The sequence below is a fragment of the Dipteris shenzhenensis genome, chromosome 2, assembly GCF_047967505.1.
Source record: "Dipteris shenzhenensis isolate YYH24624 ecotype China chromosome 2, Dip_SZ_1.0, whole genome shotgun sequence".
In the NCBI taxonomy this organism is placed as follows: Eukaryota; Viridiplantae; Streptophyta; class Polypodiopsida; order Gleicheniales; family Dipteridaceae; genus Dipteris; species Dipteris shenzhenensis.
The window spans coordinates 4,032,139-4,057,667 of NC_141597.1; the positions used below are offsets into that span (position 1 = coordinate 4,032,139).

The 25,529-nt window shown below is 39.5% G+C and overlaps 1 protein-coding gene across 1 annotated transcript in view; it reads left to right on the top strand.

Annotated features, from left to right (window-relative positions):
- LOC147904253 (serine carboxypeptidase-like 42) overlaps nucleotides 1-16,430 on the top strand; it is a 30,723-nt gene extending 14,293 nt beyond the window's left edge. The window contains exons 4-10 of the mRNA XM_087385534.1: nucleotides 14,030-14,122; nucleotides 14,237-14,322; nucleotides 14,629-14,910; nucleotides 15,025-15,158; nucleotides 15,271-15,369; nucleotides 15,491-15,608; nucleotides 16,205-16,430. Coding sequence (XP_087241660.1) covers nucleotides 14,030-14,122; nucleotides 14,237-14,322; nucleotides 14,629-14,910; nucleotides 15,025-15,158; nucleotides 15,271-15,369; nucleotides 15,491-15,608; nucleotides 16,205-16,390 — 998 coding nt within the window. The 3' untranslated portion in view covers nucleotides 16,391-16,430. The remainder of the gene's footprint in view (nucleotides 1-14,029; nucleotides 14,123-14,236; nucleotides 14,323-14,628; nucleotides 14,911-15,024; nucleotides 15,159-15,270; nucleotides 15,370-15,490; nucleotides 15,609-16,204) is intronic.
- The last annotated feature ends 9,099 nt before the right edge of the window (nucleotides 16,431-25,529 follow it).

The window sequence follows — 25,529 nt, forward strand, 5'->3', positions numbered from 1 at the left end:
TGTGACTGTCAGGAGGTTGAGTCGGAGGAGAATTTTATTATCAGGTGCTTAGTGTACTATGAGATTCGAGGTCGCTACCATTGCCTCTTCAGAGATGGCTTTGGGCTCCTTTCTAGATTCTTGCCTACCCAGATCAGAGATGCCTGGCGGCCTTCATTCATGAGGGGCTTCAACACAGAGAGTACTTACTCAGGTGACGGCGGGGCTTGGCCACATCATCAAACACCTCTTAGAGCAGGATCACAGAGTTCTTCCCATCGAGTGACATTAATCGTCTAGTCTCTAGCCACAGACATGACAGAGACCCCGAGTGGACGACCGCAGCACGATAACGAGACATTGAGGGGACACATATCACTCTGGGGACCTCCCGTCATTGTTTAGACTTGGGATACGCCCCACAGGAGTCACAGTGGCTCTGGTCTTGCATCGAGCCTCATCCAAGAGAGCGAGACGCATGGCACCTCTTGACGGGCGCTAGCGTCCCATCACCGGCTATGCACTAGGCAGGGTGACATGACATATGGCGAATTCCACTACACTCTAGTCCTTGTCTTTTTATTGTTACATCCAGATGTATTTGATTATGTATGATCAGGCTTAGGATTCAGCACTCGTGATGATGCTCGTTTCTTTTAGTCTCATAGACCCATCGGTCTTTCGAAGGCTCTAATAAAATTTCTTTCTTTCTTTTCTTTCTGTGTGTGTGTGTGTGTGTGTGTGTGTGTGTCTCTCTCTCTCTCTCTCTAAGTTGGTCTATGTTACCCACATCTTATGGAAGAATAAAGTTTAAGTTCCTAGCCTCGTTGCCTACCTAGCCTAGCTGCTCTGCCTCACCTTGCTGCTCATCCCTGCTCCGCTCTCTACCCGCTCTGCCTCGCCTTGGACTACTGGCTCTACCTCTACCCGCCTCTTCTCGTTGCTCCTCCCCGCCTTTGCTCTCTTCTCCTCCCCTGCTTTTGCACACTCTGCCCCGCCCCGCCTACTAGCTCCTCCTCTGTGCATTGGTGCAACCTTGCTGACTGTTGCTACCCACCTGCAACTCCGACTACCTCTCTGCCACAGCCTGTAGCTCGTCCCTCTAGCTGGTTGCTCTGCCCTCCCACTGCCTCCTCCGCCTGTGTAGTTAGCCTCGCCACCCCTCAGCCAGCCTCACCACCCCTCAGCCCTCCCCGCCTACCCTCAGCCTACCTCCACCTACCCTCGCCACCTTTTAACCCCCCCACCCTATCCTATCCCCGTCCTATCCTATCCTATCCCATCACACCTGGCCACTCCTTCCTCCTCCATTCCCCTCCACATTCACCCATTCCCCTTCGCCCCGACCTACAGCCCCACCTTTTGCCCCCTCCATTGAGCTCTCCTGCTCCCTGCCTTTTTTTAGCACCCTGGGGGTACCTCCCGTCATGGGGGGGGCTCATGCTACCGCTCCCACTCCCACTTTTGCACTAAGACCTACACCGAACACGGGTTCTGACATATAGTTGGTGAGGAGCATAACTCTTTTTCCAAAAACTACAAAAATTGCTTCTGCAGTTCTATGACTCTTGATCATATAATACATGCGTGTAGTCAGTGCATCCCAAATTCCACCACCATTTGTTATGTTGTACATTTCACCTCTACCTTAGTGGGAGCATTGGGTGCAATGGCAATTGAAAAACTTTTGAGACTACTTCTATCAGCTGTATTCCTAATGCCAAGTACCCATCTGATTCGTGTAACCTCGCAAATCGTTCACCTTCCTATAAGTAATCTGCCACTTCCACAAGTTTATCTATGGTATCCCTCCAACTCAATTCTTTGGAGCCAAACTATGTTTTCCAACTCATCATCATCCAAGTAAGATTTCAAGTCGACAAAGGGTGACGATTCTCAGCTGCAACATATTGACTCTCTTTTTGCCCGTTGAAGGTTCTCTTCAAGTTCCTCTAGCTTCTGTGCTTTAGAACACAAGGACCTGGATGTGTAGGGACCAAGATGGTTCAAATGAAACCTTACATTTTCCTATGCTAACTGATTACATTTGTGAATCTGAGTCTACTTGAGCTTGTGAGGTACACTTGTAGTGTCGATGGCAGCAGCTGCTTGCAGTGGTTGGCTTGTTTGTAAAAAGCCTCGCATGTTGAGTGGTATAAGGAAAAGGGTTGGACCTCCCTTCAAAAGGTGACTTGTATAAAAGGCCAAATGGTTGAGTTATACACTAATATACTAAACACCCACCATGAAGAGTTTGAACTTGATATTCCGGTTTACCCATGTTTTCCACCTTTCTTGAATGACCTAGACCATATACTGGCTTTGAATCTGGTCCTCCTCTAGTCAAAGTAATTGTTCTTGCTTGAATTGAGTTGACTTTTCTGGGCTCATCTTCACTACCAAAATAGACAGACTCAAGATATAAACTCTATCTGGATGACAACCTCCAAATGGTATACCAACCAAAATGATGTCATGCACGTGGTGACTTTAAAAGCATTCTAATTGCCCATACCACTGAGTCGAGTTTTGTATCCCGATTTTTTGGTTTTGATACGGTCATCTTCATGATTTGCTTCATCGTCTTGTTGCTGCTCTTTGCATCTCCGTTTCCTTGCAGATGATATGTCGTGGCCATCTTGTGAACTACCATATGCACATCTATCAATTCATGAAGTCCAGGTGCCATTTTTGGAATGGTTCCTATTGAAGAATCAGACTTAGAGGCTTCTTGTCAGCATGACCGCTGACAATACCAGCACTACTTTGCAAACTCATGCGCATCTTTAATAACAGTTGGCCATTATAACCCGGCTTGGAAAATTGTATTTGCCATAATGTCTCTTGTAAAGTGGCCATTGAATATACACTGATGTGCCTCTATCAGCACCACATTTAGTTTATGCTCCAGTATACAGTGCCTTAACACCTGATCCACTCCTCTATGATGCAACATGCCGATAATCACCATATAAGGTTGACTTTTAAAATGCCACCCATTTTATTTGATTGTGACATTTCCTTCGAAAAACACCATTTGTCAAAAATTGAATCATGCAATCATACCAATATTGTCCCAATAGCTTCATAGCTTATAACTTCAAAGAATTCAAAGTTCGACAAAGCCACACATGCTACATCAATTACCATAGATTATTGATAGATCATAAATGACAAGTAGTTTGGGGCCTAGGCTAAAGCCTCATAAAAGTAAAAACAAAACATGATCCATGTCACGACTCTGAGTCGTGACATGTCAAAATCGTAAAAATAACTACTATATAGTCTATGTTGTAGCTAATACAAAACATGAACCATATGATATATTGGATCCAAAAATCTGACAAGCATCATGCATGCTCCAAGAATCACTCCTCAACATCATCAGCATCCATGATATCATCTGTCTCCTCTGACTCCTGAGTGTCAGCCTTAGATGAAGAATCACAGAGAGGATCTTGCTCCTCTGGCCCTGCTGAAGTGGAAGCGATGGATATGGCCCTCGATCTCTGCCTCTAAGAGTGGGTGGAAGAGCGAGTGGTACGGGTCGATGATGTCAACTCCTCATAAAGTAAGGAGTACATATCGTGCTCTTCTTGTGGGATCACTAGAATGAACTTCACCTTCTCAATGTCAATCTTCTCCACATTCACTTGAGAAGGCTCCAGATTCTTGGCATTCCTTTTAAGGAGCTGGAGGTTGCAATGACAAAATACCAACCTCTCTAGCTGAGAGATACTCAACCTATTTCTCTTCTTTGAATGGAAGAGTGCTCAATTTCTCCAATTTCTCTCACATGGACCGGAACTGCAATCCTGAGAGAGCACTCGAATGGCAATGCATTTTTGCACACATAATTAGAATTAAGTAGAATGTAAGTTGTAACTCACACATCGAGTGCTTTACAAGCTATTGTAAACTCTTACATAGGGATTTTACTTCACCACATACTAATTTAGAAAATTTGAAAGACTTTCTAGAAAATTTTCTTGTTTTATTTTGGAATGGACTTGTTAGCTTGAGCATATTCTTTGTTAGGTTATAAATATACACGTCAGCTTGGTAATCTACAAATCTAGAACAATCAATTTGCTACTATTTTTAGATTTTGCCATGCAAGATCAATAATTAATTTGATCATGTATACACCCTAGTAGATCAAGATGGATTTGATAATAAGAGATATCTCATTTTCTTGAATGCTAGCAAGTATGCATGTCATCTTGGTATATATAAAGTATAAAAATTTGAATAAGATGGAAAGTGGTATGTGGAGTGCTTTGAGGTTAAGTATTTATTTAGTGAATAGTTTTTGAGAAGGATACTTGGCTTTGTATATCCTCTAGTGACATAGTTGGCAAAAGAAAATAGATATGTCCAAGTTAATTGTCCAGGATTAACCTAGACAAGCTAAGAAGGGGAAGGATAAGGGATGATTTAGATAAGAGTCATTGAACGTATCAATCTGATACACATCTTAAACCTCTCCTTGAAACTAGGGATAGGTATCGCTTCTTATCATACACTCCTTGCTTGTGTTTGTTTGATTCTCCCCCTTGCAATCCCTTGGATAGCCCAAAATCCAACCTACTTTTCTGTATCATAGGCAACAATTTCCCAAAGTCAATGGAAGAACAATAATAGAAGGTGAATTGGAAGCTTGCTTCTCACATTTCTCCTTAGGTCTAGGATTTTATCAATTTGGTGAGATAGTTTCAAGGTGGATCAAACTAAGGCTTGAAATGTGTATGCTTCTTGCATTGCTGGCCAACCGCCCATTCCTAAGGCAAGAGTGAGATGTATTAGAGTAGGGCTAAGGGTCACAATCTGATGTCAACTCTATGGTCAAAGGAAGATATGTAGAGGGTAGGGTTGCTAGGGAGGTATGTGAAGTACATCCATTAGAGTTCTCGAGGATAAGAAGGACAGAGCCTTGCCTTTCACTAAGACTGAAGGAGTTTGTCCATAACCATCCATTTGGTCGCAAAGTTTCTTTGGAGAAAGCTATGCCTGAGATCGAATGATTAAATGGAAGGGGAGTCTATTTCATCACTTATAAAGCCACTGATGAGATTAGGCAAGAGAGTGGTTAAGCCCTTTAAAAAGAGTGTCATGGTTAGCCTTGAAGAGAATCATACTTTGCCAACATAGGATAGCTAGAGGCTAAAGGAATAAAAGAAAAGACAATGGGTTTGGTGGCATTTCGATCGAGCTTTAGATGAAGGAAATTGTCTTGTATATACAATTGAACTAGGGTTGGTGGATACACAATGGCGATACCTTTAGTGGTGGATCTAGCCCCACCAAAGGATGAGGACTTTCTTAAGGAAAACCACCGAACATTGGTGTTGGTGGAGAAGTCAAGTTCGAAGAAATCATTTGAGATGGACACTACGAATGATGCACATGTTCATGGATTTTCCTCCCTCGCCACTCTTACATAGCATTTCTACTCAACCAGATCACAACAACCTATAACATTCATAGAGGAGGGTAAATCCCAACTTGCTACAGACTTACACCTCCTACCATGAAATTTAGTGTGATAGAGCTTTGTATGCATTCCGTAAAAAATAACACCTGTTCTCCTTGCCACCACCTAGACTATGAGCGACATCATTAATAGTTTTGTTGTTTGACTTTAAGAGACCTTCTGCGATGTCAATGATACAATTTGGATTGCCTGTCATAATTTAGGTTATTAGTTGTGGGTAAATAGCCCATGTAGAGGGAGAGGCAGGGGGTTTGTTTTAGTTAAAAACTTTTGTTTGAGGTAGTGGTGGAAGTTTTATGTTATTGGTGCTCCTTCAATATTCTTTGTATATGCTCCAAATGGTTCGAGGGAGTCATGGGTGTGTTAGGAATTTATGTGAAGATTTGTTTGGGTCTGATTCGATTCTTGGGGGAAACTAGAATTTAACAGAGAAATAATAGAGGTGTTTCTAGTGTAAGGGCAAGAGTTGGGAGGACCCTTAGATGGATTTGGTAGATTGTGTTGACGTGATTCAAGGGGTTTTGAGTGGATTCTTATGGTCAAATAGAAGGTTTGCAAGGGAGATTTAATTTGGGCAAATTATCAGTTTCACATGTTTGGAGAGGATGGTGGTTATGGCCTCCCTTTGGAGGGAAATGTGTATCCTCTATGGGGATGTTGGATCACTTTCTTGTAGTCTAGTGGGGTAAACCTTTTGGTAAGTTGGACCTAGTCTCTCTACTTGTAGCCTACGAAAGAAAGAGCACTTGGGGAACAAGAGGGTAGGAGACTAGTCCTCTATTGTTAAGTTGAGTTGTACTATTTCTTTCTCTGGTAGAGTGCTTACTTGCTGAACAAGGTGCTTGAATCCATTCTTGAGCATTTGCCAATCATCTTTGTTGTTTCAGACTCTTGGAGGGGAAACCAGTGGGCAATTAGAGGGTGAGCAAGGCAACTCCTAAGGTGTTCTTAGGTAGTTGTTGGAGAAGGATTTGTTGATGAATTCTCTTAATCCCAAGTGAAAGTTAAGAAGGGGGATATCGTGGTGGAAGGATATATTTTAAAATATCTGGAAGGCTAGTCAGATAGGTCAATGAGGGTCAGATTAACATTTTCATATGGAAGATTCTCCACAATTGGCTTTCAATTAGAGGGAGATTCGCTAAGTGGTTCCACAATTGGCTTTCGATTAAAGGGAGGTTGGCTAACAGGTTCTTGGTTGACCCATTGTGGTTATCCAGCATATGTGGATTGGCAGTTGAGTCATTGTAACATTTGTTTCTGCCAGGTTGCGAGGGGGTGTGGCAGAATGTGAAAGATAGCCGTGGTGCTATGTAAAAGTTTGCTTTGATGATGGCATTTCATGTCACTCTAGCTGGCACAAAATATTAAGACCCTCAAGGCTTCAATGGCCTCTATATGGCTGCTTCTTAGGACTCCTATGTTTTTGGCAATTAGAGAATGCAAACATAGTATAATTTTGGTGGAGGCTTTGAAGTAGGAGCCTCAGGTGTTTAATCTTCTTGGTAGAGTGAAGGCCCTGTTGGAACTATCGGAGTCCTAGTGTGTGTGGTCCTAGAGTCCTAGGAGTGTCCTATAGTTGTGTGAGTGTGAAGAGTCTTGAGGCCACTTGTGCCACCTCATGTGGTAGGTGTGATTCCTCCCCTAGATTATAGGATCTAGATTCTCTTGTGTGTGACCTCATCTATGAGGTGTTAGTGTGGGAAGATAAGGCTTGCCCAGCCTATAAATGAGGCCATGTACTTGCTATGATTACACAATCTATCAACATCAGTTCGTGCCTCAGCTCTTGTCTCTAACCTGTGATTGAGTGTCTCTCACCCTCTCCCCATTTTCAACAGTTGGTATCAGAGCAGGTCTTCCCTGACTGAGCCTTGCCTCATCATGCACAATTCCTAGCCTTCCATCTTCCTTTCCTATACCCTCACATCGCTCGCCCTATTTTGCTTTGTGTTCTTCTTGAAGACTGCACACTACTCTGTGAAGATCACCCAGCTATTCTTCTAGTTCTGCCCATCATGCTACACGATTTTCGTGCCATGTCTTTGTGATAACATTACCGTATGTCTCTGCCACACCTTGCATGAGCTTCTAATCTTGATGTCACCATTGTTGCTAGCACCTACAGAGGTGAACTACTTCAGACATCGACTGCTAGAGAGGTAGTCGACAACAATGAATGCATGGCCTATTGTGTAAAGCCTTGTCCACTGCTCGTCAAGCTGTAAGAGAAAGGTGCATAGATCTGGAGATGTGTCTTGGATAAGTGACAAAAAGTCACGCGGCAAGCATGAAGCTGGCCGTGGTCATCGACTCACACGTTGCCATCTCCACGTTGTTGTCCAGCAGGCCGTTCCAGTTTTGCCCGCAGTCTCTATCCCAAGATTCCTGATGGCTGCTTCAGTTCTGCCCATTGCTGCTGCCGCCTCTCAGCTCTCCTCCTTCCGCCCCTGATCTGCGCAATCTCTAGCAGCAGCATTCTGCCCCAATGCCCTGACTGCTCGAGCTGAAGTCAGGCCGTTTTACTGCTGCTATTGTTCGTGATCTAATGTCTGCTCCAGCTTCATGCCCACGATTTGCTCTCATAGTTCGTGGGTTCACTCTTGCGGTCTAGATCTTGCTACAACCGATACTATTACTGCAACTTTTCTGTTTGTACTATCTATTGTTTGCAAACATACATTGATTTTACTTCCTTACCCAGAATTGAAGCCTCTGGCATGTAAAATTTGGGGCTTTTTTTGCAAAATTTGAGTAAACATTGTAAGGGATTTAGACACTGGCTGTAATAACAGCTAAGACCTTCCCACCAATGGATAGCATAAAAAACTCCTCGTTCATTGAGAAATTCTCAGGGAGCAATTTCCCAACTTGGCAGACGAAACTCCGGCTTCTTTTTATGCGAGAAGGCATATGGAATATCACCAATGGCAAGGAACCAAAACCCCAAAGTGATGATGCTAGAATCAGTTGGTGGGAGAACCAAAATGATAAAGCAATGGCTATCATTGGCCTAGCTTTAGCTGACAACTTTATCCACCATGTGGATTTTGATAAGACTGCAAATGACGTTTGGGAAAAATTAGAGAATTTGTTTGGAAATAAGATCAATAATTCCAAAGTCTTTCTCAAACAAAAACTTTTCAAGCTCAAGATGAAGGAAACTGAAACCCTCAATGAACACTTGAGCAAATCTTGGGTCAATTCTCCAACAATTATCTGCCATTCGAGCCATTGTTGAAGATGATGATCAAGTTGCTATACTTCTCTCAAGTATTGAAGACATTTCCAAGTACAATGAGATCCTTGCTATCCTAAGAGTCAGCCGCAATATGAGCTTTAAGGATATGGTAGCTCATCTCATTGATGAGGACCGTAGGCTTACAGAGAAAGCAGAATCTTCCTTTGAATCTGGCAAAGCATTCTTTCTCAAGAATAAGCCCAAGAAGAAAGGAAAACCTCTTAAATGTAATTACTGTCAGAAGCTTGGCCATTCAGAGGATCGTTGCTTCAAGAAGATGGCAAAGGTACAAGCCAAAGAACATGCCAATCTGGTTGCGGAGCAGAGCGAGGACGAAGACGATGAAGCTACACCTTCTGGACCTGAGGAACAAGCCTGCACTATTGCTGTTTCTGGTTTATCCCTCCATGAGGTGATAGATGAAGAGTGGGCTTTCTAGAGTCATGTGTGTTAGGTACTCTACCTTGGGTAGTCCCCCTAAAATGATGTAATAATTTGTCATTTTGTGTGCCTTGTCCTATAAAAGGCTCTACTTATTTCCATGTACCTAGTTAGGAGACAGTGGGGTTGTTATGTCTTTCCTTTATCAGGCTTGGTCGAGTTCTAGGATGTTGGTGTACTCCCTAGACCTATGAGTTGGTCATGCATCCATGCTCAGATTTGTGTCTCTGATCATGTTGACACCTAAGCCATGAGAGTGCTTGGTTCAACCTCTGAATTATGCTCAGCTGTTAGCCTCTGAGATTGTTTGGGATGCATAGTCTGGATGATGTCATAGTTTCTCACCCTAGCTCCGAAGGGGGGTTTGTTGGAACTATCGGAGTCCTAGTGTGTGTGGTCCTAGAGTCCTACAGTTGTGTGAGTATGAAGAGTCTTGAGGCCACTTGTGCCACCTCATGTGGTAGGTGTGATTCCTCCCCTAGATTATAGGATCTAGATTCTCTTGTGTGTGTGACCTCATTTATGAGATGCCAGTGTGGGAAGATAAGGCTTGCCCAGCCTATAAATGAGGCCACGTACTTGCTATGATTACACAATCTATCAACATTAGTTCGTGCCTCAGCTCTTGTCTCTAACTGTGATTGAGTGTCTCTCACCCTCTCCCCATTTTCAAGAGGCCCTCCTTGGTGCATCCCTGAGAGCGAAGGCTTACTGGGTAGTGTTTCCGTGAAAGGCTTGCTGGGTAGTGTTTCCCTTGTGGATATCAGTTTGTGTGGGGTAATTTCATTCGATGTTCGTTCTCTGTCTGGGGTAATTTCACTCGAGATCAGTTTGTGTGTGGGGTAATGTCATTCGATGTTAAATCTGATATAAATAGCGGATGCCACGCCATGGTTGAGGTGGCAAACGAGCATTTCGTTTAGACTTCCGTCTGAACATGTACTCATAACCCCGATAGGCTCCCGTGATCTTCAAGGTGACGTGCCCCTGATTCTGATCAGATTGAAGCAGGAAATTTTCTTAACGAAATTCTGTTGGAACCACACAGGTGCCCGACGTATCTGTCTCTGGAGTTGAAAAAAACTCCTTCTACTTTCTGTGAACTATCGAGCATCAATCGTCTCCTCCACTTGCTCGGGCGGTTTATTGATCACCCTTGACTTCTTGAACTGCAAACATGTGCGTTCCTGCCCAGAACCTCGTGTAATCCTGTCTGCCAAAATAGCCAAATGCACAGCAATTGTGGTCTTCCCCTTTGGCTCCATCTACCAGTCTTTAAACAGGAAATCAGCTCGCTTGACCTGTTCCTGTCCTTTACTACATCACCCCCGTGCCGTCATCCTGGTAGCATACTTCAAATTCACCATCTCATTTGAAATTGAATTTGCTGCTAATGAAATTCATTTGTCATATACTCAACAAGTATTATTCCTGTGAGAGTGTCGCCAAAAACGTGCGTTCCTGCCCAGAACCTCGTGTAATCGTGTCTGCCAAAATAGCCAAATGCACAGCAATTGTGGTCTTCCCCTTTGGCTCCATCTACCAGTTCTTAAACAGGAAATCAGCTCGCTTGACCTGTTCCTGTCCTTTACTACATCACCCCCGTGGCGTCATCCTGGTAGCATACTTCAAATTCACCATCTCATTTGAAAATGAATTTGCTGCTAATGAAATTCATTTGTCATATACTCAACAAGTATTATTCCTGTGAGAGTGTCGCCAAAAACGTGCATAATCCCCTCATGGGCGGACCTAGAAAGTCTGCTACACTCATGCAACAGAAAAAGGGCCTTCAAGACAAACTGATCATGAGTTTATCACTCTTGAATTTCGAAATCAAGTCTTGAATAATTTGCAAATTAGGCAAGGCGGGTCGACAAAAGCCAACAACACGGCCCAGTTGAGCCAAACACAGTGCGTCGTTGTGTAGTATCCAACAAAGATTCCAGTGATTTAAAATCCAGCTGTGATCCATTGCTTCAGAGATATACAAGGGTGGATCTTCTTTAATCGATTGATAATGAAGATAGGGGAACTATTAGCAAACGGTGAGGAAGACAGAAACAAATGGCTTGGTATGAGTATAAAGGCAGGCGGATGGAAAGGATCCCCGAATTAGATGACTATGTATGGAGCACCGACTAAGAAATTTCTGTCCCTCAAGATTATGGTATGGAGCTTCAAGTTGACGGGAAGACAAGCAAAAGACAACGAACGCTTAAGAAAAAAAGAAGACACGGTAGCTATTGATGCAGTGGAAGAAGAACACGAGTGACAGGATAACCCATAAGCAAATAGGCAACGAAACAAGCGAGTACAAGTACTCGTGAACATTGCCTTTAGAGGGACGAGTTGATTTGGAGAGGGAGAGAGAGAGAGAGATGTCACTTAGAAGAGAAAGTGTAAAACGTGGCCTAAAATAACTCGAGGGACACTTTTTAAGAGGAGAGCACTCCCTATAAGGTAGTAGATGAAAAGTGAAAGAATGACTCTAGTCTAGTTACACTAGTACTCCAATGTCAGTGGCCGCCTTCACTGAGTAGCTCAGAATTTGCTCGCATAGAGATCCTCTAGCTTAGACCACACCTTAGATGTACTATCTAGGATCTAGACAACTAGATAGAGACCGTATCCGCTCGCATAGAGATCCTCTAGCTTAGACCACACCTTAGATGTACTATCTAGGATCTAGACAACTAGATAGAGACCGTATCCGCTGGTAGTACCAGGTGCCTATAATAGAGCAATAACCTCAATACTTGTAATGATATTCTCACTAAATCAATTGACAACACTAAGGTAAGTGCAAATGCCTATAATAGAGCAATAACCTCAATACTTGTAATGATATTCTCACTAAATCAATTGACAACACTAAGGTAAGTGCAAATTTGTGATTCTAACCTCACCAGCTCGATAGCTTGCATAATTTCTATACATGAAATAACCTACAAATACAATTTTAGGCATGAGGACAAGAGTGCCATAACAAAAAAGGACAAGGTTGGCCCAACTCTTTATAGAAAAGCTTGCTAATAAGTGCGTAAATGCAAAGTCTACTGCAGGCAAAGAAAGGTTAATGCATAGCAGCTTCAGAGAGCTTCAAATTGCATAAAGCACCACTAAATCTTGTGGAGCATTAAAGTAGTCACCTTGAACAACTAAATATTCAAAACTTACTACTTGGAAGGCTAAAACCCTAGCTAATTAACTTTCATTAATGCATTCTCAACACCTAGGATAACTTCCCTCTTTGGTCATGGATTATAGGGTGTCCATGAGTGGTTCACACACTAGGGACTAGGTAAAACCTATGCAAATATGCCTTCACCCTTGTCGACCTTCTCACCATTAATGAGTCCCTTTCCAATGAGGGGAGCATCATATCAAACAAGTTGAGAGCCTTTTGTAATGATATGTCTTATAACATAGAACAATCATTGAAAATGATCCATGCATCCCCTATAGAAATACCCTATGGAAACACCATGAAGATGTGATGTAACAAGGTTCAATAACTTTTGATTAGCAACCAAAACTCTACTCGGGAGTAAGACCTTGGTGGAGCTCTAATGCAATGTTTAGAAAATCCAAGGGAAATGAGGATGAATTGATTTTTGAGGCTAGGGGGAGGGATGGTTGAGAGAAATGGGAGAAATCACAAGTGAAAATGACTAGTAGATCACTCACTATAAGTTGGGTCATGGTCACATCCATAGATAGGATTAGTGACGACTACATAAAGACCTAAGAGAATTGGGTAGTTCCAATCTAGACTTCAACTCTAGTGGTCCTTGTGTGGTTGGGGTGGACTATGGGATGAGCCCTTTGAAATTTTTTTTGATTGGGACCTTTTACTCCCAAGAATGAGATGAGGGGAAAGAGGGCCCAAGGTTGTGGGGAGTTCACCTCACAAAAAGTTAATGTACCATGTGCATTCAAAAGGAGGGGTTTTTATTCAACTTTAGGAACAACTTTACAAGATAACAAGAAGAGGGGCTTCTTAATTCAACTTTAGAAAAAAACACCTTGTTTTATAAGTAATAAGGGGTGCTTTATTGGGGGAAATATTTTAGTTGAGGGGCTTTTAAAATACTCCTTCAATGCATGTGATACGTAAGGTTTCTTAGGAGTGCACTCCTTGAGGCCCAATGTGGTTGAAGAAAAAGGTCACTAGGCAAGGCTTTAAAGGGATGCAAAAGCAAGTATGGAAGGAATAGGATTTACTATGAATCCCATCTATACTAAGTAGGAAGGAGCAATGTTTATGCTTTAAAAAAGGATTAACAAGGGGTAGACCAAGAGAGACAATAACCCTAGAGCGATAACAACTTAGAGAAAGAGGAAAAGAGATAGATGGTGAGGGAAAATAGCACCAATTGCTAAGTGAATAGGGAAAGGAGGCAAATGTAAAAGAAAGGGGTTTGACTACATGAGGGCATGCCAATAGAGCCCATGTGTACTAAGGGAGGGTTGAAAAATAGGCTAAAGTGAGATCTGAGTGAGACAGAAGATAGAAAGAAGAAAAGCTATGAAGGTAGGAAGGGGTTCCTAAAGAGTAAGTTTTCAAGAACAAGCGTAGGATCTTTCACGTCAAATGGTCACTGCAAATCACATATTAACAATAGTTATTTGGAAACTTCATGTAATGCATGACATATTACCTTAAGTAGACATGAGGCCTTATGTTTGTCCCTTTTACTTATTTGAACATTATGACTGAATTTTGTATTTATAATGCGTGAAGAAAATGATTATTGGTTTGACCTAAAGCAAACAAAATCAATTATTCTAGTCTTTTTATGTTTGTCCTTTTATCATCTTGACGAACACACCATAAGAATTGTAGGCTAAGTTTTTGTCTTGCTTTACAGCCCTAGATTCTATGAAATTCTTGTTAGCATGGTTTGACAAGTTTCCAGAGTACAGACATAGAGATTTCTTCGTCACTGGTGAAAGCTATGCAGGTATTTGATTGTTGCTTCTTTCCTTGCCCATTCTTTTAAATTAATTTTTGAACTTTGCATGTCCAAGAGAACATTGTATCTATGACATTTTTATGATAATCTGGAGATCTTTAGGTCATTATGTTCCACAACTGGCTTGTCTCTTGCTTTCATACAATGATAAAAAGGGAGCTTTCCAATTCAACTTAAAAGGAGTAGCTGTGAGTATATTTTATATTTTGTAGGTGGCTATATTGAAATCTTGTTTTGTATTTAAGATTGGACATTTTCTTGGATTGATGCACAATTAATTTTGTAGTCTGTTAGCTATCATACATTCCACTTCACGATTTTTTTGTCCAAGTTGTAGACTATTGATTTTGCAATAATATTTTCTATTTTAGTATGCCATTTCTTTTAGTTATTTTCATCTATGAGCATGTGTTAGTCTTCAATCTTAAAAGTTTTTTTTTGGTCGTTCCAAAATTGTAAATCTTATTTCCAATTCATGATATTGGGTATTGTAGATTGGGAATCCTTTATTGAATCTTCCAATTGATAACTATGCTACGTATCTGTATTGGTGGTCTCATGGGATTTTGTCAGATGAGACTTTTGATGGAGTTACAAAGTCATGCAATTTTAATGATTACTCTGTAACTTCTACAACTCATAATGAGTCTTACACTTGTAATCTTTTCCTCAACAATACTATTGTTGAAGTGGGAGATTATATAAACCCTTATGATATTGACTTGGATGTGTGCTATGGATCGATTGCAAAGGAAGAACTACGACTAAACAAGAAGGTGAGTGCAAAGTTTCAACGTGTTATTTGAACAAATGATAAATGTTGAGATCTAGTTGATCCGCACTACAATATTACTGCATACTAACTTTTTTGTCATTTTCATGTTCAACAGGTTCATAACTTTAGCCTTGGAGTTGATGTATGCATGGATAATGAAATAGAATTTTACTTTAATCTTCAAGAGGTACAAGAAGCACTCCATGCCAATATTACACACTTAACCTACAATTGGACATTATGCAGTAGGTATGTGAAAGGTTTTGTAATTCATACCTTTACCCTTTTCAAAATTTGATTGGAAACAAAAGTATCATCTTAACTTGTGTGATGTATTGACATCTCTTGGGAATCTTGGTAGCTCTGCATCATTGAACTACTCTGAGATCGACCTGACGATTGACATGAAGCCATATCTTGAAGACATCTTAAGGCACGGGGTTCGCCTTTGGGTATATAGGTATAAAGTTACTATTCTACTAAACTACCTTACATAATTAAATATTCTTTGTATTTTCTTAGTCTTTCACCAGCAAGATGTAGAATCCTTTGTGAGATTATCGTTTCTTTACCTTTCACAGTGGAGATCTAGATTCTGTAATACCCTTAACTGGTACACGAACCATTATTAAAGATTTGGCTCAAAGCTTGAACCTTCATAAGGTCGAATCCTACAGGGCTTGGTATTTAAAGGGACAGGTTCTCTCTCTCTCTCTCTCTCTCTCTCTCTCTCCCCCCCCTTGTGCATGCATGCATGCATGGACATGGATTCATGCACATATGAATGCATGCATGCATGTACACTGTACACTGTAATCACAAACATGTTTTCTAATCCGAACACATGATCATTTTTAGGTCAAGGAAAATAAGTATGATGTTAAGTTACAAGAACCTGCATTTAGATAGGAATATCAACTGGGCACTCTAGCTCTTGCATGCTTGTTAAAAGTGACTCATTTTTCAAGTGAATGCATGTATTGTGGCATTTTAAGTGTGTTTCAATGTCTTGCATGAGTGGATGGGTAAACATCTAATAATAAATGATTTTGTAATGCTCTAACTTATGTACAAGATTAAACAATACTTGGAGGGCACTCGATTGGTGGAATGAAAATCCTAGAATGAAGGTGTAAAGCAATATATCGATGTCTGAAAAAAATAGCTTATTAAAATGAAGACACGCTTTGTATACATTACTATGTGTTATTGGGCATGCTATACCATAGTTTCGATTTTTGTTTTTAAAATAGTTAAAGTTTGAAAGTAATTGACTAACTTGGATCATCTTTTAGGTTGGTGGATGGACATCCATTTATGGAAATCTCACTTATGCCACTGTTAGAGGAGCTGGACACATGGTGCCAATGACACAACCAGCCCGAGCCTTACTCTTCTTTGAGCATTTTTTGTTAGGAGAGCCATTACCTCTAAACACTATGGCTATTCAAACCTTAAATTCCACTTTGGGTCATAATTAAGTTCGATTGTCTCATTGATTTTCCCATTCATACTATTGTTTCTAGGACATTCTTTCACGAATTAAATGCAAGGCTTTATTCACTTCAATAATAAATGGCTTGATTAGGGACTTCAAATCCAAGCCGACAAACTCTCTGTCTTTAACTAAAGTTATAAAGGCCACTTTATGGTAGTGTTAAAATGTAGCTATGCCCTGTAAGGACTCGGGAGGAGTTGACTTTATGCAATCCCTCAATTCTCTTGCTATCTAGATAAAGTAGGTCAGTTTTTGGTTCTAGTAGTTTGTCGCATAGACTCATGAGGTCAGCAAACATTAATAGAACTTTCTTTCTTTCTTTCTTGTCGCATAGACTCATGAGGTCAGCAAACATTAATAGAACTTTCTTTCTTTCTTTCTTGTTTTATTTATTATGATGCAGATGAAGATCATGGTGGATAGAAATCTCGAATAACATGCTATCTCAGTTGGAGGTCAAAATGCAATAAGGTTTTTTTGATAGCAAAAATCTCTAGAAGAAAATTGTATGTGTCTCTTCAATGCACTATATATACTTAAACATCTTATTTCAAACCAAAAAATGGTTATTTATTGTGCGCTAGGACATCTTCATAAACTACCCATTTGCCTACCTTGTGTGCTTCCTTTACCTTGGTGAGCTCATTGTTTCTTTGTTTGAGCTGGATTGGAGTGTTCTTAGATGTGAAAATCTTTTTACCCTTCAACTTATGTGTTTGTTTGAGAATTTTGATTCTTGCTACCATCATTCTGTAGTAAAACTCTGCGTGTGCGTTGGTTTGATAGCATACATTGAGTGCATCATTTTCATCCAATTCAATTTGTGGTAGTTCCTTCTTAAGGAATATGATTATGTTCTCAATGTTTTTCTCCTCATCGTTGTGAAGGTTTTCTTCCCACCCCTCAATTCGTGAGATCATGTTATTGCATGCTCTAGCTTCCTACTCTTCTACTTCCACATAAAGGTTAGCTCTATTGACATTATTAGTGCCGATGGAGATGAATTACATTTGTGTACTGCTCTCTCACACACACTCTCTCTTCTCTCTCTCTCCCCCCCAGTCCGCACCTCTCGTGTCCATATAGCCCCATTCATACCTCTCCATTCTTACAGCCCATCGCTTGTCATCAGTGCCCTGTCAGCAACAAACACACTAACCCTAACCGTGAGTTGGGCTAAACCCCCAACCCAACCCAAGGGTTAGGTTGAAAGAGTAGAATATGGGGACTCCCAGAGGATTGGTACAAAGAGGAGGAAACATAGTGAAATATTGACAAAGATCAAAGCAAGCTTGCCCAACGTTGAATGATGATGATGACTCCAGGCCAACTTCTATTATGCACTATAAAGGTCATGCAATCCTTACATTGAAGTCAAAAGATATGCAGATCAAGCTTCGTCGACAATCTTACATGCTGAAGGGTACCAAAGTATGGATAGTAGAGGAACTTACACATCAACTCAAGAATAAGGCAACTAGAGAGTTTAAATCAAAACCAAAAGACTCTCACTCTTAAACTAATGTATGGCCATTTACTCTTTAAAACTCTTATGTAGGCACTCTAAAATAATGAGGGTTGCTTTTTGCACTCCTTGGGAGTTGCCATGTGCCCTCCCTAAAGCAGATATACTAGAGGGATTCTTGCTGTCCCATAGACCTTTTGGTCTCCAGTGGAGGTTAATAGACTTCCTCTCTCTCTCTCTCTCTCTCTCTCTCCCCCCCCCTCCTTGTTCATATTTGTGGATTCTTTTTGGTAATTTGATTGCTATTAAGATAAAAAGTTCTAATGCCTTATAATGTGTCTTCTTCACTATCATGTTCCTCCTCCATTTCAAAGAGAGTATAGCAAGAGAAAAGTTAGAGCACATATCTTTTTTGCAAAAATATTTTTCCTTCTTTTTGTTGAAATGCATATACTACCTCTTAATGGTACATAACATCACTTCATCTTATTAGATTGAATGTTTCTTTATGTAAAGTATTGCCATAATGTTGGCCAACTTTCCCATTTGTATTATGACATTGTACTTTAGCAGCTACTTGATGGCATTATGATTATATTCCTACTATATGCAAAGTCTAGTGTTGCTTGCATAGGTGGGATGTTATTTCTTTAAAAAGAAATGGTAGGCATAGGTGGGATGTTATTTCTTGAAAAAGAAATGGTAGGCATTCATAATTAATTAATACTTCTTCATTCGAATAATAAAGAGTACTAAGAAGCGATCACAAAACTGAACAACAAAGGACTAAATCTATATAAAATACTTTTTTTAAAGTTAAAAACAAGGAATGCATTCCAAATGTGAAAGGGTTTGTACTTCAAAAGAGTATATCATGTCAAACTGACATTAGTGTAAAATCTTAAATCATTGAGAGTGTAATAAACACTTAAGGTATTGTTCTCTAGTTTCAATCTTCGACGTAGCAATGCTCATCTAGATCTAGCTCCTGAGATATTGTGTATTGTCCCACAATAATCATAGCAACTTAATTCTTTTCTACTTTGAATCTTCCCACATAGCAATGCTCGTGTCTCTAGATCGAGCTCCTAAGACGTTGTGTATTGTCCCACAATAATCTAATTGTGAGGGAAAGAGGTTGGTATCAGATGTGTTTTCTTAAATATCTTGTATGAGGTTAGCCATGACTCCATAATTTAATGTGGCTCTCTTGGAGTCAATGCATTTCCCATGAAAATGCCGTCCACATGACCATAAGTTATGTGAATGTTATGTACTTTTTGAACTACAAAAAAACATCATTAAAAACAATGAGAGTGCAATTTATAGTGATTGTGACAGCAATTAACTCAAGCAAACCAAAAATTAAGAAACTTACATATAGATCACATCCTCATGCAAACTCCCACTCTCGCTTGGTTCCCATCTCTCCGTCATCTTTGGCTTGACAAAAAGCTAGTTATTATTGAGATGTCTTTGGGGAGAAGAGTAAGGTCTTCTAGATGTAATTGCCTCGTCCTGTGCCTTACTCTAAATCTTCTCCTTGCTCTTTGTATTTGGGCCTCTACACTGTCTCTAAATCCACTTTTGCATGTCATTGCTATTAGTATAGAAACCTTGATGATTTTCTCCCTCAACTCTTCACCTCAGCTACAATACAATCATCATCCTTGTTATTGTTGGGATGTGTGTGATCAACGGCTTGCTCTAGTAGCAGTCATATGATCATGTGTGTGTGTGTGTGTGTGTGTGGTGAAGCACATTTAGTGCTATGAGGTGTCAAGACCATGACATAGGTGATGATGTAGTACAATGTTCCCTCTTGAGGAGGTGCCACTAATTTAGGAGTTATCTCCATTGATGTAGCAGAGTTGCCTATGATTTAGGCCACCCTCTCTCTCATTCTATAAAAGAGAGGCTTCCCTCTCAAGTCAATGGAACATGCACTCTTTGGTTCATTTGTGTTCTTACTCCTTCTTGCCATGATGCACCTTTCCTCTCCCACTCCCCAACATGTGGTATCAGAGCAACCTTGAGCCTCTAGCCCATTCTAGCCCCAAAATGCCATCTCACCATCTTCTTCTCCATCGTCCACCTTCTTCCTCATTTTTCCCTCCTTCTCTCCTGAGCTTGCAGAGCTCAATTCTCCGACTTCATGCGACCATTTCTTAAGCCCTTTGAACTGAAGAATCCCCTCCCTAGGGTACACCTCTGACTCCAAGCTTTACATGATATTTTGCTTCTACAGCCCATGCCAACAAGATAAATGCCTAGCAAACTTATCAAAATAAGGGGGTGTCAATTTTACGAGCAATAAACTATGAGCAGGTTTATCCAAGTGTGTTTTTCAAGAGATTTTAAAAATTGTATTTCTTTAGGAAACATGGTTTTTACAATTTTATTTTCACTAGAACTAGATCCCTTTATCATAAAAATCTACAGAATTGCTCACTGATTCAATTTTACATAACATAAATTTTCTTCTTCATAGACATCCTTTGTACCCATGTTATTACCTTAAAAAGTGTTGAAAAATAATTCCTTTAAGAAATATCCTTCATAATCACTCAATGTAATAATATTATACATATATAATTACTTATTAAACACATTTATATCAATTTGACAAGAGCTTTCTAGTATTTTAATAGCATAAATAACAAGATATTTATGGATTTGTTTCTCAAGAAGTTTAAATTACTATAAATAAGCATTAATTTGGGCTTATATTATATTTAATACTATATATGCAAGACTTTCCAAAATATAACCCCATAGATGTGCTCAAATGGGGTTTTCGATCAATTTGAGTGGCTGAATGACTATATTTGGACATTGGATGCCACTTTTAAAAGTGCTATCCATGGTACTTTCACCAACGAAACTACCTTGGAAGACCTACTTCAAAGGGGTTTTCGTTGGCGAAACTACCTTGATGGCTTACTTCAATGAGGTTTCTTTCTAGGTTGAGAGAGGGTTTTCAATGTCACCTCCTATTAAGTAAAAGTTGTAAGAAGGATCATAAGGGAATTTTCATAGAGAAGTCTACTCTACACGTGGGTTTCTTCAAAATCCATCCCATTATGTTACTCACCATTCCCAAAGATTCATGTAAAGATTTGTGTTTAAAATAGGCATTGCTCTATAATACTTTGCATATTTCTAAGTAAAACTATTTTTTGTTTCGATCTATTTTGGCCATATTTTTACATAGTTGGAAGTTTTTTTTCCCCTTTGCTTGGACGCTCAAAAAATTCTCATCCCCTCATTTCAAAATAGCAACTCCACTAAAGGGATTTTGACCTGCCCTTTGAGCACATGTTAGAGAATGCTGTGAGCTTGCTTTTGATATAATATGAGCCCAAATACTTGTTGGAGTGAGGTGAAATCATATAAAGTACAACAGTTGGAAATGGCGCACCTCTCTCGGACGTTATAGGACACAATTTTTCCAATGCTCTCTGTTGGCTCTTATTTGGTATACAAGCTATACTGCTGCATAGAAAGCCCCTTTAATAGCTTTTTGAGTTGTGTGAATTCTGCCCTCCAAATTGTTCTCCTATAATTTTTTGACATTTGATGATAACATTTAGTTCATGTGGGTGTTGAGGGTGTTTTAATATCAGTAAGACTTTTAGTTAGTCATGCTTTTTCAGAATGCCTAGCTCTTGTTCCTCTTCCAATGCTTCATATGGGAAAGCAAAGGAGAAGAAATAAGCACCTAGATATGTCAATAGAAAGGTGACAAAGGTTGTGAAGAAAAAGTCATATAAACCATATTATTATTGTGATGCAAAAAATTTAGGATTCTCTGTCTTTATGCAATATGCACTTGTATGGTTGAGATTCATAGCCATTTGTAAGAGAGCAGACACTGCCTAAATGTAAAGGTAAGAGCCTCTCATGGCAACATTTAAGATAGACAAATTCAATGTCCAAGGCTTCGATACTTGGCAAATGAAAATCAAATTTGTGCTTATGAAAGGAGAATTTGTGGGACTTAGTCAAGCCAAGGAATGAGTCATCACAAGAGGGTGAATCCACCACAACCAAAGGCAAGGGTAAGGCAAGTGACTCCACTTCAACAACACTAGCAGATGCTAAAAGGCTAGAGAAAGCCTATCCAATTATTGCATTAGGCTTGGGAGATGTTTATGCAAATCATATTTCAGATTTGGAATCTCCTTATGAGGCTTGGCATAAGTTAGATGTGCTATTTGGTGCTAGCTCTCATAACTTTAAATTGACTTTAAAGATTAAGTTCTTTGAATTTAAGATGGATGGAGACTTTGTTGTAGCTTGTCAACACTATGAGGAGTCTTATGGCACAATCGGCCTCATTCAACTCTCGAGTCATCATTGAAGATGATGCAATGGATGTGCTCTTGAAGAGTATGCCTCAAGATTTTGACTATGTTGTGACTACTTTGAAGAATCTTCCCCAACCAACACTATAAAGCATCATCATGTGCTTTTCATTTTTTTTACATGCACCCAAACACATATAGCGACACTTATATTGACACTCTAAGGACTACAAAAAAACCTAAAATGCTTTTCTACCTGATTCTTGTTTGCATCCTCTTTCTAATCCTTTTCCTTCCATTTCCATAGATTTTATTTCACTCCCATTTGCTCTTACTCGCTCTCAATGAAGCTCCCTCTCCACCTTGTTGCCCCTCCACCAAGATTCCTCTTCAAGCTCCTTAAAGATAAGTTATAGTTTCATCCTATTTTGTCTTCTAAATTTCATTTTTTGTTCCTTTGCTAAGCCTCTTGCCATGTTTCCCTCAAGTTTGGCATGCTTAAATGAAAAAATAGATTTCTTAGAGACATGATGTCTAATCTTGCAATAAGAAGAATCTCTTATTTTCTTGTCTCTCCTTTGTCTTGCTTTTATCTCCTTTGCTTGCTTTCTACATTTGTTTGAATACCTTTGTGTTACTTTGCTCTCCCTATGTTTCTTCTCATGTAGTTCTTAATTTTGTAGGAATCCACCCTATACCCCTACACAAGTAGGTATTCATCTCACCTCTTTCTATATATGGGTTTTTATACATACTCTACTAGGAAAAGGTTGTATTTTAGTTTTAGTTTTATAAGGGTTCGGGTTGGATCTAAATGCTTAGCATCTGAGTAAGAAACTATTTATGCATTACAAAAAATTTGGACTCGAAAAGGGCCTTGTAAGGGAGCCCTTGGGCTGGTGACATGGAAGAATAAGGTGAATAAAACCCAATAGAATATTGGCTGGTGCAGGGCAATAGAATATTGGAAGTGGCCTGACTTCTCTATTTCTTTATTCAATGGCCCAAACAATGTGGAGCACCCACTTGCTGCCTCAACTCTTCCATCACGTTTTTTAACTATAACCAAACTGAGAAACCTAGTTTCTTAACTAAACTTGAACCATTTGACTTGAAACCAAATCCTAACATCCAACTACCACACTCCTTTCATTCTCTCTCATTCCTCTTGCTTCCCCCTTATTTATGAGCACCATTTTGAATTTTTCTTTGCTCCAGCCCTCTTTTCAAATTTCCTACTGGGAGTGGGAAGCTTCTTTCTCTATTCTCCCTCTCATGGGATGGACTCTCATGCCAAAATCTCATCACTTCTCTTCTCTACTTGTATTTCCCTCCCATTTCACTCTCATTCTTTCAAAACGTCCAAGATTTTTGAATGAGATTCAATTTACCTTCTTTCTCTATTTTGGGTGCTTCTCCTTCAAATCTCACCACTTCCTCTCTCATTTGAGATTCTCCCACGATCTAAAATCATTTCATTCAGGAAGACAAGGCAATCAATGTTCTGAGTGAGCCATGAATGATGCAAGGTGTTTGCAGCTTAGAAGGAGCTATTGGACGAGATTCTTTGAGAAAGGATCAAAGAAGATTGACTTTCAGGCATTGCAGTTGCTGATGCATGAGAATCAATCTTTCTTTTGCCCATCTCTCAATACTAGTTACTTTCCTTGCTATTGCAATCTCTAAGGGTGCATGATTTTGAACCATTTGTGAAGGTTTGGGTCCATCCAGACAGCTTGTATGGAGGTTTAAGTGAGATAATCTTTGGAACAATGCAACAGAGTGATTATGACAATATGTTAATGATGTAACTTTGAAGAGACAGTTAGTTCATAGTTCATTTTGTGTAGTTGTGTTGCGTTGTTTTATTTCATGGTTTGAAAACGTTGAAAAATTTATTTGTTTTGTAAGAAATTCCCTGAGAAATGAGTATTTTTCACTCTTACTATCAATGGTTTTCTACAGAATATTACTTAAAATAGATTTTGAGATGTTTGGGAGCTTATAATTTGTTTTGAAGAAAGAACCATCAACTTCATCAATCCTGGAACACATTTGGGACCACTAGGAGGGACAAGTTTGATCAAATTTTTCTTTCAAAGAATCTTGCTCCAAGAATCAAGTACTATTCATTCATGTAGTTTTAGAATGTTTTTAGTTCTCAACTCAAATCAGGGTCTATTAGAACAACTTGCATGGAGATTTAGGTGAGAAAACCTTTAGAACAATGCAAGGCAATGAAAATAATAAGATTTTATAAATGCAACTTTGAAGAAGCAATTAATTTGTAGTTTGTTTTGGTAATTTTGTTGTTTTCTTTTAATACATGCTTTAAAAAGGAAGAAATATTTTTTTGTTTTAAAACATACACTCTTACTATTGAGGTTTTTTACAGAAGATGGTTAGAAATAGATTTGGAGTTGTTTGGAAGCATATAATTAGTATTGGAGAAAAATCCATCAATTTCAGCATCCTGGATTACAAGAGGGACCATTGAGAAGGACAAGTTTGATCATGTTTTTTCTTCAAACATTCCTATGAGGTATTGTTCATTCACATAGTTTAACAGTGTTTGATGATAAGTAAATGTTTTTTTGAATTTATAGATTTTAATCGTTAGATTTTGCATGCAATTGGGGTTTTCATTTTTGCTTGGTTTGATACTTTTTTGAAACATGTCATGTTTGTATATTATTTATTGATGTCAATGTTATATTATATTAGGTGGTTAGTTCATGAAATCATGCAAGCTGCTCAAAATTAAAAAAAGGTGGATATCCATTTTCAAATAGATGCAGAGAATGCATCATTTTTAAAGAGAAATGAATTCTCCTTAGCAAGTGAAAGTGATTTAGTAGCTCTTCAAAATCAAGGAAAAGCACATATGGACTTGTGGTTAGAAGGGAAAAATATCCAGTAGATCCACAAACTTGTCAGACTCCTCAATTCCATGGATTGACCAGCTTAATAAAGTTTCTATGTAAGGGTGAGAATGGTTTGTTAGGATATTGTCGAAGGTTGATTGGTCATAAAGGAAGTAGCCTTCAGAGCCAATATCAATCTTTGCTTAGTGAAAGAGACAAAAGGATCGCAATGTTGGAGGCATGGAATCAACATTTGGTATCATCTATGTAAGCTACAAGTGTTCAAATGTCTACATATGATGGCATAGAGAAGAAAAATCAAGAATTATAGGTAAAGGTTCAAACATTAGGTGCTCAATTGGGAGAGAGCACTATAAATGCAATTCACTTACAGATGCAAAACACAGCTCTGAAGGATGAGATCAAGAAGTTAGAGAAAACATTATCATTCATGAAGGATACTCCAATGGATCCAAGACTACGTAA